The following is a 22,450-nucleotide window of genomic DNA, read 5'->3' as shown; positions in this document are numbered from 1 at the left end:
CTTCTGTCTGAAGCTAATTTCTTCCTCACTAAATGCCCTCTGAGAAAAGGAGTGCTTTATCCAACTTCTTAAAAACCAAAAGTGGGAGATAACTTACCATCCAGGGGCAAGCTATTTAAGGGAACCACTTCCAGGTCTTAAGCAGTCATTGTCTCTAAGGTGCACATCCATGGCATTTTCTTCCAGTTAGACCATGTAAGTTAACAGATGTTATTCATTGCAGAATGGTCACTTTAAATTTGGAACAGCTTGCCACAGGAGGCGAGGTCTGCCCCCACCCTTCTGGCCCCCCAGGAAATCTCTTAAAACTTGGCTATGCCATTTGGCATGGGGCCCTGAAGGAGAAGCTTCGGCTGGAGATGACTAGTGTAGTAAACAAAGAAGCTACCGCTACTTCTCTGCTCTAAATCCAAGGGGTTTTAGTTTGTTTTAATCTCCTGTAATTTTAATCATTATCATCGTCATCATTTTAAATCTGTTTTTATATTTTATAATTGTTTTTATTTCTATATGTTTTATTATGCTGTAAGCTGTTCAGTGTCACCTTGCACCTCAAGACAAACAGCATATAAATTTGACAAATAAATAAAATTAATGTTTTAAAGACATGTTTATTTCTTGGCTTCAAGATATGTGACAGATCTAACTCCTCCATGAAAAAATGTACTTTTAAGAAAGATAAATCTGGATTATAATTTCAGCAGAGGTTACATCTTTATTGAAACTGGGGATCAACGCATTACGAAAGCATCATTTAGCTGGAAGTTTCAAAGAATGGAAGTGATTAATCGGTCGCTTTTCCTGAAAAATAATGACAGCAGGAAAAGAGATAAATTAATTATGAATAACCATTACCTACTTTACTCCCATCAAAGACTAAACCATTAGTAAATTACTGAATATTTTCATCCTGAATCCTGAAAGCCCTGGATCTTTCCATCCTCTACCAGTGATTCATTTCAAACTAAACAAAATATGGATTTTAGTCTCTTCTTTGCTTTTGCCTTTTTTAAATTTCTGAATAAAATCTTCTGCAAGCCTGTATATCCTCCCTTTGACAGAGTGCCTTTTTATATGTAGTTAAAAATGTAAATACTTTCCTTTTCTTGGCCACTTTAGCAAAGGAGAACAAAACCCTAGTATGCTATACTTATAGCAGCATGCAAAGCCACGACTGATGTGAGTTTTGTGCTAGGGTACTTTTCAAATCTCCTCCTCTTCTTGAATACACACAAGCTGAAATCCCTAGAGCAGTTTCTCTCTGTTATTTTTTTCACTAGATAACCCACAATGTAAAGCAGAGGAAATTGTAGCAGGCACAGGAGAGCTAGAGACTATACAATGAAAGGAAATCCCTATAATTGTACTTTCCCAATATAGTCAAGTCATCAAGTTCTTTGCGGGTAAGTTGTGTATATTATTTGCATTTCAATAGAAAACACACCCTCTCTTCTAATCCTTTCTTTTCTTCTGTAATCACCAAGTACCTCTGAGTAAGAAAGTATTACTATGCAAATTAGTGCATTCAGACAGATTGGTGCAGGGATTCCAAAAAAGTATTTTACACAGTATAGGAACACTGATGTTTCTGTTAAACAGCAAAATCCTGTCACTGAAGGCACTCCTAGATCTGCTGGATAACACCATTTAAACTGAAAGGATCTATCTATCTATCTATCTATCTATCTATCTATCTATCTATCTATCATCTATCTATCTATCTATCTATCTATCTATCTATCTATCTATCTATCTATCTATCTATCTATCTATCTATCCAAGGCTTTTTTTCTATAAAAAAAAGGTGACGGAACTCTCATCTTGTTAATCTTTTATTTATATAATTTTATTTATAAATTTATTTATATAATTAAACAATTATATATTCAATTCTTAACATACATTTAATTTATTGTATTTAAGGCAAATGTTCATAGAAAATTCCAAACTTTTGTCCAATTCTCGTCTGGCAAATCTTCTTGACTCCTTTCCTTGCTCTTAGTATCTATGGCCGAACGTCGTCCTCTGAGTAACCACAGATCAATGTACTTTGAATGATTGAAAAGTCTCAGAGGTGGTCCGACAAGTTTGATGAACAAAAGTGCTGAAATTGTCTTAGTCTTTAACAAAGCTCTTGTTGGGGTGGAAATTAGATTCATCTGTGAAAACCCATGTTCACATTTACTTGAAGAAATAGGAGTGGTATTCAGAGTCCGTATCAAATGCAACAGTTTTTCTGGATATGTCTTTTTGAGAATGTATTCACGGAATCCACGAATCATTTCTCTTTCATTTAGTTGCAGTCTGATTGATAAGTTTCTAATTTCCACTTCTCCAAATGTCAGTTGAGTATTAACATCTTCAGGCCAATGTTTTTGATCAAGTACACGAGACCAATACGCCAACTCATAGTCTTTGCTATCAAGTAATCTTTTTTCAATTGACTCTTTCAATTTTGTATAAAATATACTTGGGTCAATGGGAGGATCCTTTTTTGTATCTCTTTTGTGAAGTAAAACTCCACGAAAGCGAATATCACTTACAGCAGCAACAGCACATTTATAATAGGGCCCAAAGTTCTGTCTTCTTTTTTCAAAAACTTGTACCAGTATTTTTATTTTCTTATTTGCCTTATACAAGTCGATGTTGCGGTCCTGTAGATCCAGACTTAAATTTGACAATTCTTGGAAAGCGTCACACATCAATCCTAGGTTCAATAAAAATTCTGCAGATGTTATTTTTCTTTTCAAGCCATCATAAGTGCATTTATCATTTTTATCTCTTGTAGGATCATGCATTGCTTGTTCAAAATGATACACAAGAGATTCAAAATTATGCCATACAGCCAAAACTGTATGCAAACTAGATGACACCCATCAGGTACTTAAAATTCTTCCAATTTTCAGCTGCTCAGTCCCCAGTAATTCTGCACATGAATGCAACTCTTTGCTATTCTTTGGTGAAGCATGGTATATAACATACAGTTTATCAATAAATGATTGGAATCTATTTATCCCTGAAGTTTCCTTGGCAGCATCACCTACTGATAATTCTAGTCTGTGATTAGCACAATGCCAAACTATAATAGAAGGAGAATGTTCTGACAGCAATTTTTTCACTCCACTTTTATATCCCATCATCACAGCGGCACCATCGCATACCAGAGAAATATTTTTTCAAATAATCTTCTGTCATCCCATAAGAGTAAAGACATTGGAGTAAGGAATCAAATATTCCTTCTGCTGTTACTTTTTCAGTTTCTACCAAGTCCAAAAACAAATTTACTGGTGAATTCATTCCCATACCTTCGATACAGCATCGAACAAATACTATGAGGGTAGTTTTTTTGCTTATTGTGGTTGATTCATCAATTATCAATGAAATTTTATTATTGGATCAAACAATTTCTTTAACCACAGTTTTCCTCATTTCTTCACTTACAGTATATGATTAACAATATATAATCTTAAAGGGCTTGCCATTGTGATAGAAGATTGCTACCACTGCTCCAGGGTTTGGCTAACTTAAATATGCATAGCATAATTAGATTTATTATTGCTGCTATAGCTATGGATTATGGATTCACATTTCCCATGGATGGTCTTCTATCCATGGGAGGGAAGCTTGGTAGATTCTAAATTTCATAATTTTAGTTATTCCTTTGTGGCAGGATATATATGAGAACAAGCTGCAAAAGTCTTTAAAACATGTTTCTCACATATTTATATTTTTGAATCATAAATATTAAATCTTTTTTCTTTCCAATGATCCAAACTAATGCTTTAGAAATATAATTTCCAGTTTTAGCTACAGTAAACAAGCAAATTACACTAAAGCTAAATTTAATGTTACTTGTTAAAGATATTTACTATATTTCAGAATTAGTATTCTTTCAGTCACAATCTTATTCCTATTCAATTTGGCTGATTTTAAAATGTGATGTAAAATCATAAGCACATAAAAAGAAAACAGAAGAAACAGCTGCAAATTAACTCAACAGTTCTATGCTTAGCAACATTTCCATTTAATCAAAGTCCTTGCTCTTTCCAGATCTATTTTAGGGTTTACTTTCCATATACACAAACAATGGGAAATGAGTTTCTGGGCTGGTTCAAATTTTTTACACATTCCAAAAATTTCAGGTAATGTATCTGTTCCATATAAATATAAAAACATGATTGTACAATGGCCGATTATCTCAGTGTGCAGAAACGTGGATAACTACAAACAGAAGTTGCAAGCCCTCTCCTTGACTTCAGAGTCATCCTGGTGAGATAATCAGCATATAAATTTAATAAATAACATCTTTTTTTCAAATGCCCCTATCAGGAATTGAAGTTGAATGAAGTTTCAGAAAAGCAAATGTTCTGTGCTGGTGGTACTAAATAACTTCCTGCTTTTTCTAATCATCATTTCTTCTCTACAGCAATTTGAAAAGTGAAACAAAGTGAAACAAACTAATACTCCCTCCATGCAGGGAAAATTTCCTTGAGTCATACTTGGATATCCTATTTGCAAATAATATCTTACTTACGTAGTTGAGATGGTGTAGTTGGGAAGCAGTGAGGAGGGCTGCCTTCGCTGCAACTTGTCTCTGCAACATTTGCCTGCTGAGTCTTTTGGCAAGCTCAGCAGCAATTCCTATTGGCTTCCAAAAGCCAACAGCATAGCTGACTCAGGAATTCTGGGAGTTGAAGTCCATGAGTCATAAAAGAGCAAAGCCTGCAATAGGCTTAAGCCAATAGCAGCACAGCTTGTGCAAAAGCTTTTTTTTTTCAAAAAAAGGTGCCGGAACGCTGTTCTGAGCGTTCTATGAGAAAAAAAGCCCTCTATCTATCTATCTATCTATCTATCTATCTATCTATCTATCTATCTATCTATCCATCCATCCATCCATCCATCCATCCATCCATCCATCCATCCAACCGCATGTCTGTCTGGTTGGCTTTTATAACACAAACTTATTTTGGAAAAAAAGTATGGACTTTAATGGTAACTGACATTTTAAAAGTGAATATGTACTTTTCAGTAGAATTTATCTAGATGTATTTTCCCCTTTAGTTTGATTTAATTTTGAAAATTTCAGTGCCTGCTTACTTTATAAATGCAGGCAGGCAGGCAGGCAGGAAGGAAGAAGGAGTGAAGGAGGATGGATAGATGGAAAGAAAGAAGGAAGGAAGGAAGGAAGGGATGAAGGAAGGAAGGAAGGAAGGAAGGAAGGAAGGAAGGAAGGAAGGAAGGAAGGAAGGAAAACAAATAACAAATACAATTTAATGGGTGATGTAATTCTGAAAGGCAATTCATTACTGATCTCAGTGTTTTTACAATTAAATACTGTTCTGAAACTATCCATAAACTTCTTATCTCACAGTTAATGTATATAACTGGAAAAATAGTTTTTCAGACTTGGAGATAGGGAGAAGTTCATAAATTTCTTATGGGCAGTAGAATCTGCTGTAGTCAGAAACAGAAACACATTCAAAAGCTATTTCCACATCATTTTTTGCATCAATTTATTACCAGTTCAAGGCGCATCTGATACTATATCATGATGTTATCCTTTTGAAGAGTAATTTATGATTCTTGTCTAGTTTGCTGGAAATCGTAGCAAAGGCGATATTTTTCTTAGCTATCCTATCACAGACCTTTTGGATGGTCGGTTTTTCCTGGCAGAATTCTTTCCTTGGAGAAAAAAGAAAAGGCGTGGGGACATGCAGAAAAAAATATTTTCCTATCAAATGCTCAATACAACTATATTTTTCAGTCTTCTAATGACTTGGTAAGGTTGATGCAAAGGAAGTAAAATACCTGTGATGCCTGGATTACAATTAAGTAATGTTTAGGACCATCCTGTCTGTAGCTTAATACTGCTGGAAGACAAATCTTATACAGAATCAGAAATAAATCCTACCAATGGCATCTTTACAAGACCAATTTAACAGTTTACTGTTTTCAATTTCATACCCCATCAAGCAAATAAATGTTCACATTGAAATACAAACAAAAGCCTTAAGAAAGAAATGTTGATTCATCTAAGCAGGGTTCTCTTTTTTCCTCCTCCTTTTCTCACCTCCTACCCAAGAGATCAGGTTGTATATTTTGGCAGAAAATGGAAAAGGATATTTAAGGAAGGTTAGGTAAAGGTAAAGGTTCCCCCGCACATGCATGCTAGTCGTTTCCGACTCTAGGGGCCGGTGCTCATCTCCGTTTCAAAGCCAAAGAGACAGCACTTGTCCGAGGACGTCTCCGTGGTCATGTGACCAACATGACTAGACGCCAAAGGCGCACGGAATGCTTTTACCTTCCCACCGGAGTGGTCCCTATTTTTCTACTTGCATTTTTACGTGCTTTCGAACTGCTAGGTTGGCAGAAGCTGGGACGAGTAACAGGCGCTCACTCTGCTACACGGCACTCGGGATTCAACCCGCCAAACTGCCAATCTTCTGATCAACAAGCTCAGCGTCCTAACCCACTAAGCCATGGCATCCCTTAGGAAGGAAGGTTACATTTTCTAAAATTGCCAATAACATCAGCAACAATTATTAGAATAGGAATTTTTTAATTCATTAATATGTAATTAATTAAATATTACTGAATTAAATAGCTCTCTTGTTTTATGGCTTTCATTGACATTTCTATTTTTACATTAAAGCTTTGACATTATAATATACTTTAACAAAAATATATGATAGTATGCATTTTATTCATACACACACTAATGAAGACAGAAGAAAGCAGTTTTATATTTCTTTATATCTTCTAAAATACGTAGCATTATGTATTTGATTCTAGCCCAAATGCCATTATAGGAAGGCCAGTAGAAATTACCTTGTTTAAAACTCAAAGCACTGAAAGGATTATTGTTGTCATGTCCTGAACAAAAGGAAAACTCTTTGAAATTAAATCAGTGGCACAACTTCCCTGTGGAGCCAAGTTGGTCCTCTTGTTCAATTTTTGCCCTGTTGGAACAATCTAATTTTTTTAAGTAGTTTTTCAGATGTTGCAGTGTGTGTCAACTCTGGTTTATGGATGGAAGCAGACACTGTGTAGGCTAGAATATAGCTACTATATACAATTTTTGACAAAGACTATTGCTATTTATAACAGCTTTAGCCCCTTAATGCTGGTGTATATATATCAAACCACTTGCAAGAAAATTAGATCTAACACATTAACTTTATAATGTTCTACTCCACTATCTTTCTCTAAGTTGGAAGAAATACGAACTCTTTTTAAAAGACATATAAGGAACAAGGAGCATAAATCTGACCTAGGCAGAATACCAAACCTTTAATGAAAGTGAAAGGTACTTAGTAGTTTATCCACAGCACATCTTATACAACTAGAAGTCTCTAATCATAGAAAGACATTTACCATGAAATTTCCTGAAATTTTCTGAAATGTTCTTTCTTCATCCCTACTAGATAAAAAGTACAAGAAAAATGCCAATGTCTTTGTGACGGTAGACAGATTTAAATTATTGAACACATCCTTCGTTACTGCCTGTGTTACAGTTATATTCAGACTACTCTTATTTTCCCACTACATTCTTTGTTCTGTACTCATTCCTTTCTGATAAAGACTCTTCATAACTTTTAATGCTCTATCTAGCAGCATACAACATTTGGCAGGATTTGACTGAAAAAGAGGGACCGGTCATCAGAATGGTCATATCCTGTATTTTGTTCTTCCCAATTTTTAGTTTTTGAGTGCTAGATTTTTGTAATGTTACAGATTTTTTTCTAAGTTGTATTGCAGCATTTAGATTTTTACAGGTTTTGGATTTAGCAGTAATTTTACAGTTATGTACTTCATATTTGTACTTTATAATTCTATATTTATCTTGCAGGTATTGGCCATTCAGAAGTTATAGTTGTAAATCTTATGACTAATTTTGTTGTTTTATGTTTTTTTTACTGTTGGTTAAAGAACAAAATAAATGAGTAACTGATTGGACATAATGGAATATGTCCAGGAATTATCACTGAACCTTGGGCTAAGCCCTTTATATGCAAGCAATGCCTTCCATAAATGTTAAACTTTGGTTTCCATTCAGCTTCCACAATCTCTCAGTTTTCATAGCAAGTGTTGTGATTCAGGGTCAGCCTGTGGGTTCGGCAGTTGGGTCGGACGACTCAGAGGAGGAGGGGGTTGTTGAAGAGCTTGCTGAGGGGGTTGAAGATCTTGCTGATGAGAGCCCTCAGCCAGGCCCCTCCCACCTGGTCACGACGGAGACCCAGCTGTGTGAGCCTTACAGCGTGGATGAAGATGACCCACAGCTGGCCCTGTTCAAGGACGCCCGACGCAGGAGGCAGTCAATCAGGAGTAAACAGAGGAAGGCAATGGGGCACCTCGGAAGGAGGCAGAGAGAAGCCACGCCCTGAACTGTATAAAAGGGGAATGCGTGGGAGGGCTGGTTTGCTGAAGGCAACCGCTTGATTAGTTCCTGTTTCATAGCTCCTGTTTCATGGTTGGTGTCTTGTTTGCTCTGTTTTATGTTAATAAATTTGGCAGGCTTAATTCCAGCCTCTTGCCGTTTGTAAAGGGGTTGTCCCTGCCTTTTCTGCAGGGCCGGTAGCAGGCTGGTACAGAACAGCAAGAATGCAAATATCCCAAGTCAAGGGCTCTTTGTCTAGGCCAAGTGTAGGCAACCTCGGCTCTTTTATGACTCATGGACTTCAAGTCCCAGAATTCCTGAGCCAGCCAAGCCAGCTGGCTCAGGAATTCTGGGAGTTGAAGTCCATGAGTCATAAAAGAGCCGAGGTTGCCTACCCCTGGTCTAGACAAATGCCTTTGCCAAAGAGAACTACATGGTTAGGATAACTTGTCAGCCCAATGTTATTCCAATAAATGTAATGGGACACAAATGATTGTTCAACTGATTTATATTAACCACTTAAGGCATATATGCAGATATGAATGGGGAGGTGGAACTCAAAACACAAAAACTGAGACCAGTAAAATAACATAGTCGATGATCATTTAAAGAACCATTTTTATGCTGTACAGCTTTTGGCAAGACTAAGACTAGGACCGGAAGGGCAGATTTGTCTAAAGCATCAATAGCTATGCAACCCTTCCAAAAAATAAGATGAATCAATGTATTTAAGTAAGTTTTTCTGTGTTTCAATACTTTGGAATAAGAGCTTTCCAAATGGGAAAAAGTTCAACTCCCCTAAATTTAACATACAGTATGGGAGAGAATCCCACTAAGAAAGGATCAATTGGAACTAACTTAATTGAGAAATCATTTGCAGTTTACTTTCTTCATTTTAACCCTAAGCCATCACATTCAATAAATTGCAATAATTTTCTTCAGAACTTACATTCCACTAAAACTGATTCATCAGCAAGCTTAACAATACGATTATAATACTCTGGAACAAAACTATCAAGAAAAACATAGACCAGGTTCTTCCATGATAGAACAACCTGAAATCTGAAACCATTCCCAGCAGGAAAAAGGAGACTGGAAGGAACAAGACTTGAATGTACTTTTAAAAAGAAAAAAAAGAAAAGAAAAGAAAAAGAAATGTAAACTTTTAAAAAACTTCTTGCAATATGAATATTTTTTTCAGACCTTGATTTTCCTATATGTCACACCATGGAAAATTCTGGCTTGCATAGTTTTACACCAGCCAAAGATAAATTAAAACGAGCAGGGCAATGCAAAGAATGCCAGCTCTTTTCCAAAAGTGCATCCTAGATTTGACGGCTGACATCCGGAACTGTATTATTGTGACTTGGCTGTCCTTGGGATAAATCTAGCATGTCCTACCCCCTGCTATTTTAAGCACAACCAAACCTTTGTGGTTACGTCAATTGGCATTCAATGTAAGCTAAGTGAAACCTGAAATCTGGGGGACACAGTCACTTCTGGAAGTGGGAAAGGTTTTTGCTGTTGTTAGGCTATTGCAGTAGTTGGTTTTCATCACACAGGGAAGAACATAAACATTTGAATAATCCAACCTAGTGCAAGTGAAGCCAAAAGATGACTTCCTCCTTCCCTCCCTCTCAAGGAGGCATTACTGCTCTTTCTTTCTCCACAACAATCACCATGTGAATCAGGTTTGGTTGACAGAGAGTGCCTGGCCCAGAGTCACCCACTGAGTTTTTCAGAGAAGGGTACACTTGTTTAGTGAAATGCTATTTTTGACAAATGCTACTGAATAAATATAATTTCCCTGATTATAACATCTATCATACTCTGCTTAGCATCGCCATTTTATGGCAAATAAAGTTGGCCAGCTTTCAATAAACAGGTAGAAAATAGAAACATATTTCCTGTGAGTTATGTGATTTTTGATCTTAAGCAGATCAATCTTATGTCTTACAATTTAGTTTCCCATTGCTTGCTGTTTAGAAACAAAAGGTTAAATAGCAAATACCAGACAAAAGGTTCATCATCTTGTCTTCTGCTCTTTGATTGCAACAATCTCTGGAAATGAGCAGTCATCACCATATATGTAAGCATTTATTTAGAGATGGAGACTTCTTTGGAACCAGTAATCACCCCATCTAGGGAAAGAAAGTATTACTCTGAGTTCTACATTCATACAACTTTAAGGAGTGATACTGGTGAAAATAAAATACATAAAGTAGAGGCTATGGCCAGGAAGGTTTGTACGGATCAATATATGGATCAATTGCAGCCTGGGATCAGGAGGCCTCATCATTTTCCAGCTGGATTACTGCAAGGTGCTGTAGATGGGATTGCCTTTGAAAACCACCAGGAAGCTTCTGCTGACGCAACATACAATGGGCTGGATATTTATAGATGCATTGAGGTTTGCTACATAACATCACTACTACAGGTGTGATATCAGCTGACAGTTAGCTTCCAGGTAGATTTCAAGGCATTGGTTGTCACCATCAAAACATCACCTTGCTCAAGAACTGAATATTCATTCACCCTGTCTGAATAAAGTCTGTCTGTCCGATATGGGGAGAAAGCACTTCATAAATGAGGGAATTCCATCTTCAACAACTCTACAGCTTTTCAGAGAAGATTTCCCCCTCTCTAATCATTTTTTATTTCTAATTTTCTTATATTAATAGTGTAAGTTGCTAAAAGCAGCACATGAGTTGTAGGAATAAACAAGCAAACTAAGAAAGGTACATTCTATCTTGCCATTTTTCACTTGGAAATAACAGTTCCCACACTAAAGAAACTAATCAAATCACCTTTTAAAGGTACTTTGTTCCCCATAAGGGTTTTATCCAAATTTATCATTCTATATTTTGAAAGTCAGTCCTTAAAACAAATATTATGTCATCAAACGTTTCCTATTATAACCAGGCAAAATTGATATATGTAGGATATTCAATCTTATAGGGAATACAATGTACTCACAAATCCAGCAATTTATGTTTGGAGGCATAGCTGAATGTATCATTTGGTGTTATTAATTCAATGGATTCAGTTAACAACAGCATTACCCTCTATGATTTCCATTCAATCCAGCTGAGTTTATGAAAGAGATACTCTCTATTTAAGAATTGGATGAGACATTTCTGATAAGGTACCCTCTTTTTTTTCTCCACAGCTGTGACATTCTGATGTAGTCAGACTTTAATATATTATAGCAGTAAGGCTTGCAGAATTGTAAGGTTTCCACCCCATGTCAAGATATTCCTGTGGAATAGGAGGCAGTTTTCACAATGCATGCATTTGCTGGTGTAAACAACACACACATGCAAACTTCTTCAACCATCTTGTCTTTGGGGATTTGTCTGCCTAAGTGTGCTAATATATTACATCATGCAGACAAGTCAGCAATCACCATGCAAAAGACAGCACCCAGGAACATCTTGTGAATTTGCTATGTTCTTAGGTCTTAGGGAGTTCCTAGAACATTATTTTTAAAAACTCCATTAACTGCATTGTAACCTTACCTCACTGTTCCAAACAATGAGTAGCTAATTACTTGAATTAATGTGTAAGATAAGAATGCCATTCTGTGAAAGGCAGCATCAAATATGCTTGTCTATTTGCTGTAAATGTCACATGACTTAAAGAACCATTTATAATATGCCAAGCTACTTGACACATCTTGGTTTTAGGGTCATTCATTAAAGCAGCAAAAAGTAATAAATACAATTTAGAAAGTTTTGTGGTGGAGCCGTTAGATCTTTCAGTTTTCAGTGAGAAACTTATGTTAATATTCAGCTCATGATATAAAACAAATATCCTGGATATTAGGCTTGGAAAATCTAGGTAATGAAATGTACCACACAATTTAAAACATAAGACATTATCCAAAGCTGCAAAACCAATGCAGCCTTTTAATCCTAGCTTATGGCAGAAAATATCATTTTCTTCTGGCAAATCTGATGAACAGCATAGTCATTGCTTTGGTTGTTGGAGGTCAAAAATAGATTGTTATAGCTCAGAGTCCTAGGTATTACAGTAACTGAGTTATGAAGAACTGTCTACACTTAAAGCTACTTTTAGCAATTACTTGTCTCCCTCCACCCCAGAATATGCAGCAAAACAGTACTAATGCCTTATTATATTAGCAAATAATCCCAGCTATGAATTAAAAAGAATCCTTATACATAATTCACCAAGGCATTAAAACATTGCTAAGATAAGATAGCTCAGATACTGGTTTTATTTTTTCATAATTGTGCCAGCTAAAAATAATACTGAATCATTAGTTATACAATACTTCGCTTAGAAACCATGGATGGTAAATAATATTTTAATAATTGACTTACCAGACCATAGTTACAACAGCTTTTAAAACAAAATCAATTATCAACTGGCATTCTGTTGCATTCTTACTATATAATCTGTAGACTTCACGTGAAACTTATGTGTAATTTCCAATATTGAGGAATACATTTATTATTGCACTTTAATTATTAAGAATAAATGTAATAATTGAGGGAATAGATGTTTCTCTACAGAAGGTAAGATAGAGATGATTTTCATTGTGGGGACATTCAATGACTAGAGTACTACAATATACATATTAGGATGTAAGGAATGCAATTGGAAAGGCATGAAGCAGTGGTTCCAAGACTTCAGAAGCTAGAGATGGATTAGTATCTTTCAAGGCCATAAAGCACACATTTGTTGATTTGGAAAGGCAAGAGGAAAAAGGCAGAAGTTAAATTCTAGGAAATAAACCCATACAAGGAGTTTGATTTTTGTGTATGTGTAGACAAATCCTAGGTGAGTATGTGGCTTAATCTGCAATAAAGGATTTAATTGAGCTGGATCAAATCTCAGAGCCTTCTGCTAGGTAAGCTAATCCTGACCATGTAAAATGTCTAGAGAGCTGAGGTTTACAGCTTGATAGACCATAAGCTTGTGAATGTTTTTATCAGGAATCCAATGAAGGTGTTACTCTCAAGAAAAAAAGGCCAAAAGAAAAGATACTTCAGGATGTCTCTTTCATCTTTCCCACATTTTCTGTTCTCTACTATACCGATAATAAACTTTCCCTATTTCCAAATACTTTCTGTATGAAAGCATTTGGGAGGGAAATACAAATATGCATACGCAGACCCAAAAGAAAAAAATCAGTATATATTTAAGGATCTGATTGCTACCAGGCAGTTCTACTATTCATTTCCATATGCATCATCCTTACATTTTTGTTCTACACTTTGTCTTAGCAGGGATCACCTGGATACTTGACAAATCCATTAGCAAGGCTTTACTTGATCTTGGATTAAGCTAGAATTTATATTTAGAAGTCACAATAAAGAAGAAAGTTCATCTAGGAATGCATGGTTTATCCATCCCCTATTGAAAAAACAGATAATGTAAGTAAGTGTGTACGCTCACCACTTGCTTCAACAGTGGTAATTTCTTTACAATATGAATTTAAATGTTAAAACTAATTTTGTCAATAGCAAACAATTCAAAAATATGTGAGATGTGTGCAATGTTAATATATAGTAAATTCTGTTTTTCATGTATTCATTGGGAAGCAGAGTGTGCCTCTTATTAAGGAAGCAGTTAAATTGGAGAATAGGGCATCCCATTTACAAATAATGAAAAATGATACAAATAAAAATTTGCTTCATTTGAGAAATGAAAATACAAATAACATAAATCACAGTGAACATTTGGACAGTACCTGTGAGGTTTTTGTATCAAGGTCTGATAAAATGAGGTTTCACTGTACCATTTTAGGACCATTTGATCATATGGAAATGATGAAGTGGTGGCCTTCCAGATGACCTGATCTCGTAGCAGCACATGGCCAATGGTGAGACATGCTGGGAATTATCATCTAGCATTAGGTTTTACAAGTCCTTTTGATGTATTGATTATATGTCATCAAGTCCTAGCATACATCAATTTCCTTCATTGAATATCATATTAGGATGGCAATGCCATCACTAAAAGCTTAAACCTCAGCATTAGATTTCATCATGTTGAAAGCAAACTAAATCTTTATAACTTCACCTATAGCTTATTAGCCCATGCAAGCTACAACCAAGAATCAGTTTGGTGTAGTGGTTATGGCACTGGATTAGAATCTAGGAGATTGTAATTGTAGTCCTGCTTTAGGCATGAAAACTGGCTGGGTGACTTTGGTCAGTCTATCTTGCTCAGTGCGCTTCCCTTGAGTTGTACAAAATAAAGCCAGGAGACAAATCTAGTAATAAATACAATGAAAATACTAAGGCAGTGTTATAATCTGGAATATTTTATAATTCTTTCCAAACATGGTCACAATTCAGAGATATAGTACAAATCATCGTGGAATACCACAGTTCATACTTATATTCAGAATTATAATAATTACTTCTAAATATATGCTGTATGCTTCAGAAGCATGAATGATCCAATAGCACTTTGAAGGGGAAGAAGTTTCCAAACAATTTCTGAATATTTCATTAAATGTTATGCAACACAAGAGGGCAAAGGTTGGAAAATTATTTGATTGGGGAGTTTGTTTTGTATTTTAGAAATCGAAAGCCAGGGTCATTGCTGTGACTGTAAAATTTAAAATCACCAACTACATACAGTTCTGTGTCTTTTTATTTGTTAAACTGGGGACATATTAGAACAACGAACTCACAGGTCTAAAATAATAAATCATTAATCACAGCTATAGAATAATAAATCAATAAGAAATCACTTTCCTGCTTACTCTGAAATGCAGATGAATATATTCATGCCAGGTCTTAAGGACTGCACTGTGTTTTTCACTTTAGCTACAGATTGGCTAATACGCATTAAGGTTTCTGATGCTTTATAATTGTATCTATTAGTCAGCATCTTGCTACTTCTTTCAAACCATTTGTTCAAACTGAAACATTAAATTGGTACCTTAATCATTCCTTTTACATAGGAAACCCTGGAAATGACGGCTCTCTGAAGAAGCAGTATTTCTCTCAACACCCTGTGTGTAGTATATTTCCAAGGATTTTTTTAAAAGAAGCCAAAACCAATAAAATTGACACAGGCTTGAAATGTGGATATACAGTACCCCCTAAGTGACAAAGCCCTTGCATTTTTCCAACTAGAGTAAGAATAGTAGTATTAGATGATGTAAAAATAATGCCACTTCATTTCCCAGGCAAGGCTGTTGTCATGCAAAAGCCCTTCCTTTCCTTATGCAATAAAAGCAAACCAGCAGTATGTTGCAAACCTGACATCAATGGATTTTGGATCACTGAGCTACCCGTGTGGCAGAGAATTTTGATCTTGCCTTGTTCTGTAGAGATTTCATGCATCAGCTCAATGACATGGCCCATCTCCCACAGACTAGTCTCTGGGACCTTGAGTGCATAGCTAATTAATAACAAATTATAGAGGGATTCTATTAAGAAGTGGCAGCACTTCCAGTTCTGTTTGAACAGTCAGAACCAATGTCGGTAGAATCATATACAACAAAGATAAAAGCTGGCACCTGTTGCTTTCAGACCATAAACTGGATTACTGTACCATAAAGACAAGTCACTCAGCTTTGACCTCACAGACATAAATACCTTACCTCTGTGGTGCAAAAAGGTACCCCTCAATACACATGTAACCTCCATTCACTGCCAAACCTATGAGATGCATCCCAAACACACATGTGAACTATTTAAAGTGCACTTAAAGAAAAAAAAATCACAGCAAGTTGAATTGATCTTAAGTGGCAGAAGAACCAGTCACCTTCAAGCCAATTTTTGACTCCTGGTGACCACCTGGACAAGTCCCTGAGGTTTTATTGATATGATGTTCAGAAATGGTTTGCCATTGCTTCCCTCATAGGGCTGAGAGAGAGTAACTGGCCCAATATTACCCAACCAGGTCTCCTGGTTTCTACCTTGGTGCTCTATATACGTACATATGTACGTATGTACAGACAGACATATACTACCTTTGTTATTCTCTTTAGGATGGTAATCTAGTTCTGAGTGGGCCTAAGAATCTAGGGTAGCCTGCTAGGCTAGCTGTACATCTCCAAATTTTCCTCACAATAAAATTTCAGCTAATCAATTTTTAATCTATGAATGACTAAAGATATACCATTCTATTAACAGTGTATCCTTTGACCTAGAAGAGGATTACATTTGTCATTACTGAAGGTTGTGTCAAAATATTCAAGACAGTGGCTACAATAGTGTGATAGAAATGTGGCATGTTTGTGTGTGTGTTGTACATGCATCACACATAAGAAACAGATAGCGCTTCAATCCTACAACTGTAGCCACCATTTTGACTTTTTTTAACCACATCTTGCAGATACCCCTGAAATTTCTTGATTCTCCATCCACTGGTAAACTCCTACGTGCTTGTCAGAGCCCTCAGATCAAAATGAAAGTTTTATAAATGGCTTTTACAAAAATCCCCATTGTAAATTAAGCCAGTATACTTACATTTGTGTGTGGATGGGTGGGTACAATACAATTAAAAGACACAAAAAGAATCCTGCTATCCAGAGGATTGGATGCTGTAGTTTAGTTCCTTTCTCTTTGTTTAGCAACTAAAGAAGACTGCTTTATATTTTCTCATGACAACCTATGACATTACCCTTTATCTGAAATGCTTACAACTATAATGGACATACATTTCTATTTACAAAAAAGAGCACATTTTGTTGTATTTCAGACAGGATAAAATGTCCAAAACTTCCCTGTTTAAAAAAGATTTCAACACTATTCATTTTCACAGAAAACAACAACATGTATGTATGTCTTTCCCACAGACTAAATAAATGCAAAGGATCTACTAGTTTGTCAGTTTGGGAACAGATCCTTTAACATCAGCCTAAGCATGTGGTAGAAAAAGGTGTAAAAAAATGTGCAGAATGCATATGTATTATAAAAAGGTTTCTCAGATTCAACAGCCTATCCTTACCAATTCCACCTCTATAGAGTTCAATCAAAATAAATACTGTATTAATCAAAGTCACAAAGCTATAACAAATATAGCCAGTGTATCATGAACAATTGATCTAAGTGGGGAGGCATTTTGTATTACCAGTAATAAGATACAATGAAATATAATGTTATATATGTAATATTTAATAATATTTGAAGTAATAATAATCCAGAATGCTAAAAATGTTGCCCATCACCGATGAGGACAAATTTGTATAAAAAACCCTATCAACCTTAACTCTACCCACTCATGGAAAGACTAAAACTAAGCAGAAACCAATGAGAAAGCAAAAGCTTTCCATAATATTCCAAACTGGAATCCTGATAGTCCTTTCCCAAGCAAACCAGACTCTGTACTGGAATGGTGAAATTAATTTCCAGTTCCTTGGTTTACAGGGAAATCAGTCTCCAGGGTTAATATTTTGATTCAATAGGAAGCTATTGTTTTCATTTCCATTTTCTGGTGAATTTAATTGTTCTATCAAATAAGAGCAATCTGACAACTTTTAGTAATATTAGTCCTCAATACTAGCAATAAGTGGGATGCTTAGCAATTCTGGATTATCATGATACTAAGCAGTTATTCAATACTTTTATTGTACAAGGATTCATGAAAACCAAATGCTAACCAAATTATCTTGAAAGTTTTGTTGTATTCAAAAAGAATATACTTAATAATAAAATTGTACATTAGAAAAGTAAATATTTCTGACTTAATAATGCATCAAGACCCCTTTGATGTCATGAACATTCTGACTTATTACATTGCTGATCATAATTGCTCCTACTATACTGAAGGAAACATCCCAGAAATTCTAAACTGTCTCATATATACCAAAAAAAAATATATGAAAACTATATAAAAAATATCTGTTGTGACAAATTTCAAAAGCCTGACTGACAGCACAGACTCCCCACATAATATCTTGAAATAAAATATTTTTTCCCCACCCCAAATTAACAAACACCTATTTGGGGGATATAAATATATTCTATGTAATCCTTATTATAATATATTCAGTAGATGAAACTGATGGCTTGTAATTGATATAAATATGCAACACAAACAAATTCTCAAGTATCTCTTCCTACCTTTGCAGCCACTGATGAATTGGGTTTTTCCAACAAGTCCCAGAGTTTTTTCCTTTTCTCTGGACAGCAAGCATTATCAAATTCTTCACCTTCTCTTTCTCTCATTGTCTCTGCCTCTCTCCTTAATTCTTCATTCATTTGCTCTTTCTTCTGATGATACCTTGCTTGGCAACAGGACTCCAAATATATTTCATCAATCCCCCAATAATCTAATTCTTGGCCAAAAGAGAGGGCACACATTTCCTCCATCATATGTAACTTTCCTGTCCTGTAGAAATTCAGGATAGAGGTGAAAGCACCTGGGTGTCTATCAAAGAAATATTCATTCTCATTAAGATTATAGTCATCACATACTTCTAGTAAAGAGTCATTGGTATTGCAGTCTCTGAGCTTTCCTAAACGTGTCCGTGGAAGTCTATCTAAAGTCCTCCATAAAACTTCATGATTAAGTCCACCTACATTGATTTTCACTCTCCTAGAACATGCTTTGCTTCTGATTATGTCCACTGGTTCTGGTGGAAGAGACTGTGTAGACACGGATGACTTTTTGTTCATACCTGGAGCCTTTTCAGCCATCCTGATAAGGAAGTAGCAGCAAAGCCAGAGTCCTAAAGAGAGTTTAAAGTTGACTGCTATCGTAAGTTAGGCCCTTCTTAGGTAGGTTCTTCCATCTCTGAAACTGAAAAGGGGTAGGGGAGGCACATTTTAGTACAGGAAAATAGCAATTTTCGATGCAATAATAAATAAATTTTTTTTAACAAGGAGCATTCATTTCTGATAAAACTTTTACAGGATCGTGTAATATTATATTGACTACATGCGTTTTTAAGAAAAAGAGAAAGCAACTTTTGCAATGCTGAAAAATAATTTGAAAAATCAGTTCCTCAAAACAGTGGAATGTTATTATGGAAGAATGATTAGATAGAAATGCAAGCACACTGCACCCCTAACAACAATTTGCTGAAGGAGGTTTAGGAGAAAAACATATCATTTTTCATCTATATTAAACAAAATTGTCCTTATTTAAACAAGGCCTTACCACTTGGCTATCCCTAGACCCTGGGTCAGAATGGATGATGGAACCCTAATGTGAAGTTCTGGTCTGGATGTGTGATTATGATTTTTTTCCCTTAGGCTTTCTTTTTTGATGATATAGTCTGTGTTCCTACTGTGTTTTTCTTATTGTATTTTGTAAGTTGATCAGAATTGGGGCAACCTATAATTCTCATAAACAAACAAAGAAATGAACAGCATGCTTATTCTCTCCTTTCCTCTCCTCTCCTCTCCTCAACTTTATTTACCATGAAAAGGTTTTTTTTTGATACTATGAGAAGAAATCATTTCCATTCCTCTAGGAATTAGTAAAGATTGACCTCTATCAATCAATGATGAGTATAAGAAAACGGCTTTAATAACATTTATATTTCTTTTCAGACAAAAAAACTATTCATTCAATGTGGACAGATGAAGACATGATAAAACTCAGCTATCTTTTTGCTGTGAACCTTCAATTGCAAATATCAGTAGCTATTTTATTCCTCCTTAAAGTTTTTTCAATGTTGTAAAACAGGAACGTCCTTCCTGCCTGCCTGATGTGAAACATCTTGATTTTTCTAACAAAGGGGGGAAAATGTCCAAAACATCTAAACATACAGATTTAATTTCTACACTGATCTACACTTGACATCTTGTAAAAATAAATGTCATAACAGCTCAATAGTGTTCTTGGCTTTATTCTGGCTTTCCTTTGAAGGAGGTGTCCTTTTCCCAAAGACATGAATATTATAGAATATACAGTATATCATGGAACCTAGTTTTCCCCCAAATGTGTTTTATGAAAGTTTACATCACTGGAAGCAGCATGGGTAACAGGAGCTCCACCTAACCTATCTGGAGAACATTAATTTGCAAAAAGTTGCCATACATATGCTAGTCAACTTATGTCTGTCCAGAAGATGTATGCCTGGAACCTGGAAATATTCTGAAGGGAGAATAATAATTACCGTATATAAAAGATCTGGGAAATGCTTATCACTGTGACACTATCATTCTGTGTTGTTTTGCTAATCTTTTAGATTTATTTCTTATTTGCAGTCCCTTTTCTATCGCACAAGAATATATCAAGAAACAGTAAACTTCAAAGAAAATTTGGAGTCAAAGGGAGGTATACAGTTAATTTCTATGCTGTTATTTCACAAAAAGCTTATTGTTTTAATTCTTTAAAATGCTGCTTTGAAGAGTAGAAACAGAGCTTTGTGAAAATGCTGCTGACAGCTTGCGAGATAAAAAAAAAATCACAAATTATTAAGAATTAACATTTATATTATTTTATACATTGTGGATATACTATATATAAATGTAAAATATGTTGAAATGTGGAGATTTTTTTTAACTTGATTTCAATTCTGCAGTATTTTTTCATTCTTATGAAAATGAAGGATCATGTGGCTCTTGGCATTCTTAAGTTTATTTGATGTACAGTAATCTAGTTTCAGACACAGTTGTAACAATGAGTCATGCTTTGCAGAGTAGAATGATCTTTTGTTGCTTAGCTAACTGGCTGCCTGTCCAGCTCATCATTTATCTAACAAGTGAGACACCCCCCCCCACTTCCCACCACCTTCACCACCATGAATTATATCAGTCTTTCTCAGTCACAGTGACTCTAAGAACTGTGGACTTTTAACTCCCAGAATTCCTATCATATTGGCAGAGGAATTCTGGGAGTGGAAATCTACACAACTTAAAATTAGTGACACTGCAAAACATTGCACTATGGCATTGCATACTTTATCTTCACTATATGTAACTTACTTCTATCTTACCTGTTCTAAAATATGAGTGATCAGAGATGTACATATTTGGGGCCACGTGCTCTGAAATATCAAGGGCCCGCCATTTTAATTTATGTTATAACTATTATGTATATTATAGTTATTTATGTATAGATATGCATATATATAGTCCTAGATTTATTATCTTAATGGAGCCTGCCTATCACGATCGTAAGTGCTTATTAAGCAAACACAGTATGGCTATGTACCAAAAGTTAATGAAAGTTTTTGGCAAAATGAACTATTAAAATTTTGAATCCGGTTTGTAAGTAACCCCAAGATAGGTCCGTCATAATTTCAAATGTTGCTAAGTGCTTAGTTGAGGACTACCTATGTATACACACACAAACACAAATGATTTTTAAAGACTTATTTAATCATTACTATTTCTGGACCACTGGCTGTTCCTTTAAAATTTTGAGTGAGAAAAAAAATCAGCTTTGTCTGGAACTCTGAGTCAGATTACACATACATACATATAACACATACATGCTGTATTTATGTATGTGTATATGTATGTATGTATGTGTGTGTGTATATATATATATATATATAGTAGTTTACATATATATATAATTTACATATATATTGTGTGTATGTATGTGTGTGTATATGTGTGTCTATACACACACACACAAAACACACTCACACAGAATATGTATGTATATTTGTGTATGTGTGTATAAAACTGAATTTCTACAAAAGATAAAATATATAAAAACTAATGAAAAATTAAAAAAGGAAAAAGTATGGGGGAGGGAAAGAAAGTCTGTCTTTTTCTTTCTTTCTTTCATCTCCTCCCTATTTTTATTTTCCTTCTTTTTTCTCTTTCTCTGTTTTTCTTCCTCTCCTCCCCCTCAACAATCCTAACATCCCATCCCTGATAAAAATCAGTTGATGAGTTTTGTCCTAGTAAAATTATGTATTTGCTAGTCTTCCGTGATACTCCCAAACTGACTGTCCAAGGCAGCTTATTATCTCTGCCAAAAAAAACTTGGGTAGTTCAAGTGTGAGATGAGAAACATTTGGATGTTACACTTTGAATCATGGTCTCCTTTTCGCTAACTTATCTTGGCGGCGTCTTCTTATAGTCCTAGTTACAGCTGTAACACTGGAAATTTGTTGGCTGAATCCTGAAGGTTGTTCCAGTTCTGAGAAGGCAAGCAATTCTTAGAGGGCTTTGAATT

At 35.4% G+C, this 22,450-nt stretch overlaps 1 protein-coding gene across 1 annotated transcript in view; it reads right to left on the bottom strand.

Moving 5' to 3' along the window:
• KCNB2 (potassium voltage-gated channel subfamily B member 2) overlaps positions 1–19,005 on the bottom strand; it is a gene marked incomplete at both ends in the record, with an annotated part of 162,845 nt that extends 143,840 nt beyond the window's left edge. The window contains one exon of the mRNA XM_083360785.1: positions 18,430–19,005. Within this exon, the coding sequence (XP_083216911.1) occupies positions 18,430–19,005 (576 nt within the window). The remainder of the gene's footprint in view (positions 1–18,429) is intronic.
• Between the last annotated feature and the right edge of the window lie 3,445 nt (positions 19,006–22,450).

The sequence above is a fragment of the Vipera ursinii genome (genome assembly GCF_947247035.1).
Source record: "Vipera ursinii genome assembly, chromosome: 3".
NCBI lineage: Eukaryota > Metazoa > Chordata > Lepidosauria > Squamata > Viperidae > Vipera > Vipera ursinii.
Note: the sequence above shows the minus strand (reverse complement) of the source record. Positions and strands in the feature narration are given on the sequence as shown.